Below are 3,638 nucleotides of genomic sequence, written 5' to 3' on the forward strand. Positions count from 1 at the left end.
TGTTAACATTTTTGTTTATTTGGCCAAGAAAAAGTTTGTGGTCCTAAAATCCTAAAATAAGAAAAACCACAAACTATAGTGTATTATGTATGACCACCAATAGTAATGCAAAATACTAAACACGTGAGAATTTCTATCTATATATATTTGGTTTTGGGTTGGTTTACATTTCTAAATCTAAAACTATAACGGAGTATAAACATTATTCGATCACAAAAAAGAATAATTTCTTACCAATTTTGATTGTAATAGGAGCAAGTCAAATAAAGGAAAATGGCGAGCAAATATCAGAAATTTCCACCACAAAGCCAGGAAACGCAACCAGGCAAACAATATTTGATGAATCCACTCCCTATATCTACCAATCCTCAATATAAACCTTCCAACAAGCTTCAAGTAAGACATACATTTTCCTATGTTACTTCATTTTTCTCTAAATGTTGTCATGTGTGTGTCCTCTTTGGGAATAGTAGAGCGTACATATGCATATATATATTTATCATTTTTTTATTATTTATCTTTATGGAAGTCAGGGGAGGAATCCCCCATTAACCTTGATGCAAAGTGATAAATAAATCTTCCTTCAAAAAAAAAAAAATAAAAAAAAATTGATAAATAAATCAACAAAAAGGTCTTGTTATGTTAAATATGGGTTTGGGCCACACTCATCACCAAGAAAGAGAGTCCACTTTACAAGATCAAATGAGGTTCTATTTCAAAACCATATGACAATAGGAGGTTTAACCCCTTAGCCATATAAAGTGTTCGACTCTCTCAACTTTTATTAATGTGGGACACTTATATGTGTTATTTGGTAGGATATACTTCAACATGTTAGCATGATATTTTTATAATTATATCAATAATGTTGGATTCATTTTAAGTAAAAAAAAAATTTGTTGATTTATTTATACTTTTACCACTTGATATGGTGATAAACTTGTATTTCAATAGTATGATGAGAGGTGGGTTGAAAGGATTGCACATAAGGTATGGAGAATAGTATGTAGTGTCAGTTTGGGTGTCTAGCTTCGGTTCTATAAAGTGGGATCGGGTCATTTTTCTTTTATTAAAATTTGAGTCATGCTGAATTATTGTGTCCATATAAATCGAAATTTAAATTTGAATTTTTTAGTCGGTTTCAAATTAGTTTGTTCGGGTCAATTTTTTCTCCCTCCAATGGAGAGAAATTACCTTTTTTTATACCTCCGCAGAAAAGATAAATAAAATTGGGAGATTTTTTTGAACACCAACTTTTATATGTGGCTGGCCACACGGGGTGGTCAACCATTATGGGGGTAACTACGTTAGTGCTATAGGGTTACTCGATTAATATTACAGGGGTTACTTTGTTAATGTTATAGGGTTACTCGATCAGTGTTACAGGGGTTATTACGTTAGTATTATATGGTTAGTTGGTCAGTATTACATGGGTAAATCGATTAGTGTTATAGAGGTTACATTGTTTTTTACAAGCGGCCACTACATGGTGTGGCCAGTCGCACACAAAACACATTTTTTTAAAGGGAGTATAATAAGTTGATATCAAGATATTACTTAGATCGTTCTTTAATACTCCCTTCATTCAGAATTATGCGTACTTTCCATTTTGCGTTTCCTAAAATATTGTGTTTGTATCTAATCTTTCTATTTTTTATTTTACACAATCTACCAATTACCACCATAAGACACCAAATTTTTTAACCTATATCCATATTTATGCATGTTTGCGTGTTTGGTTTAATTTGTATTAGTGTAAATTCTCCATAGCTTACATGTTCATATGATAAAGTGTAATGATTCTGAATGTTTTTAAATTCAGGGAAAGGTGGCATTAGTAACAGGTGGTGATTCAGGAATAGGAAGAGCAGTTTGTTACTATTTCGCACTCGAGGGCGCAAATGTGGCTTTCACATATGTTAAAGGGCCAGAGGATAGAGATGCCGATGATGCCTTGGCTTTGATAAGAGAAGCGGCGAAAGAAAATGATGCAGGTGAACCTATTGCCATTCTAGCTGATCTTCGCCTAGGTGAAGATGAATGCAAGAAGGTGGTTGATAAGGTGGTTAGTCAGTTTGGATGTATCGATGTCTTAGTGAATAATGCAGCTGTACAGTACTACAAAGAGAATATTGAAGATATCACCGAGGGGCAACTGAGAACAACATTTGAAATCAATATCTTCGCCTATATATTTATGGCAAAGTAAGTGTTTCATGGAAGAAAAGTAATCTACGTTATGAATAATAACAGGTCTTATCATTTTTACCTCATTTATATATATATATTTGGTGTTTCGAAATTAATTTTACCAAATTAAAAATCAGGGGAGGAACTTCATTAAGGCTCATAGGGGTTTAGCCTCCCCCCTAATTTATTTTAAAGTTTTATTAGGCATAGAATACGTTGCATTGAAAATTTATATAAAATGTTACCTCTTAATGGTTAGATATATACGGAGTATAACTTTAACCGATTTAAATATGGCCCATTGGCCCCCATACCATAAACTCAAGATTCGCCACTGATTACAATAACATGTTAAAGTATAGACTATAATGAGGATGCCAGTAATCTTACGTTCGTGTTAGCTTGCTAGTCTAGCCGACCAACACAACAAAGTAGTGAGTTCTTAGATTGTATGATACAACGATTTTCTTTTGCAGGCATGCAATGAAGCACATGAAAGAAGGAAGCAGCATCATCAACTCATCCTCAGCATTGGCATACATAGGTGAACAAACTTTAGTTGACTATAGCTCAACCAAAGGAGCCATTGTCAGCTTCACCAGAAGCCTTGGTCTCCAACTCATCAAACGAGGAATCCGAGTGAATGGGGTAGCACCAGGTCCCATATGGACTCCTCTAGAAGTGGCTTCACTTCCAGTCGATAGGGTTGTAACATTTGGTAAAGAGGCGGCAATGGATAGAGCAGGACAACCTTTTGAACTCGCGCCATCCTATGTTTTTCTTGCAAGCAATGAGTGTTCATCCTACTTAACTGGCCAATTTCTCCACCCTAATGGTACGTTACTTTAGTTCGCTAGGTTCTTCAAATCATCAACATTTAAAGTTTTGCAACAGAAATTTTAATTATATTTGTTACTACCTCTATTACATATTAGTTGCAACTTTAGAATATTTTATCTCTCACAAATAATATACAAAGTTGCAACTAATATGTAACGGAGGTAGTACTATAATTATATAGATAAGGAAAGATTTTCATTATATTTGTTAGTATAATTATATAGATAAAGAATATGTTATGTCTTATTGTGTGTCCATGGACACACGTGGTAAAATACCAATGACTGTAATCTAACTAGTTGGGGGTTTCAGGTGGAATGATCGTTAATGCTTGATCCAAGTTTTTTGCCAATCGATCCATTTAAGAAAAAGAAATATATCACATATAGATCATCTCCCAGACTTTTTCCGCCCGTTGCGAAAATGGATAGGCTTTAAGCACAAGGAGCTAGCTCACTGCTTAACCCTTTGGATTAAAAGGAGAAAGTTATTTTTATTTTATTTTGAGTGTCAATCTTTTGCATTATTCATGTGTAATTGTTTTTTATTATTTGTTTTGTTTAATTTTTTATTGTATCAGGACAACTTATGAATCTTATCTTCAATCA

The 3,638-nt window shown here is 33.7% G+C and overlaps 1 protein-coding gene across 2 annotated transcripts; it reads left to right on the top strand.

The window, feature by feature from the left end:
* Positions 1-3,638, top strand: LOC110716012 (glucose and ribitol dehydrogenase-like). 2 transcript variants are annotated; one of them, XM_021894646.1, is made up of 5 exons: positions 1-123; positions 253-396; positions 1,823-2,205; positions 2,667-3,025; positions 3,343-3,638. In XM_021894646.1, the coding sequence occupies exons 2-5, from the start codon at positions 274-276 to the stop codon at positions 3,363-3,365; spliced, it is 888 nt and encodes a 295-aa protein (XP_021750338.1). In that variant the 5' UTR covers positions 1-123; positions 253-273; the 3' UTR covers positions 3,366-3,638. The 2 variants fall into 2 exon arrangements, with proteins under 2 accessions (XP_021750338.1, XP_021750337.1); XM_021894645.1 differs by lacking the exon at positions 1-123 and having other exon boundaries at positions 153-396.

Source organism: Chenopodium quinoa, unplaced genomic scaffold (genome assembly GCF_001683475.1).
Source record: "Chenopodium quinoa cultivar QQ74 unplaced genomic scaffold, ASM168347v1, whole genome shotgun sequence".
NCBI lineage: Eukaryota > Viridiplantae > Streptophyta > Magnoliopsida > Caryophyllales > Amaranthaceae > Chenopodium > Chenopodium quinoa.

Coding starts and splice junctions, on each gene's coding strand:
- LOC110716012 (XM_021894646.1), top strand. CDS start 274: ATGGCGAGCAAATATCAGAAATTTCCACCACAAAGCCAGGAAACGCAA. Junction 397..1,822: donor AACCTTCCAACAAGCTTCAA/GTAAGACATACA, acceptor TTTTAAATTCAG/GGAAAGGTGGCATTAGTAAC. Junction 2,206..2,666: donor GCCTATATATTTATGGCAAA/GTAAGTGTTTCA, acceptor TTTCTTTTGCAG/GCATGCAATGAAGCACATGA.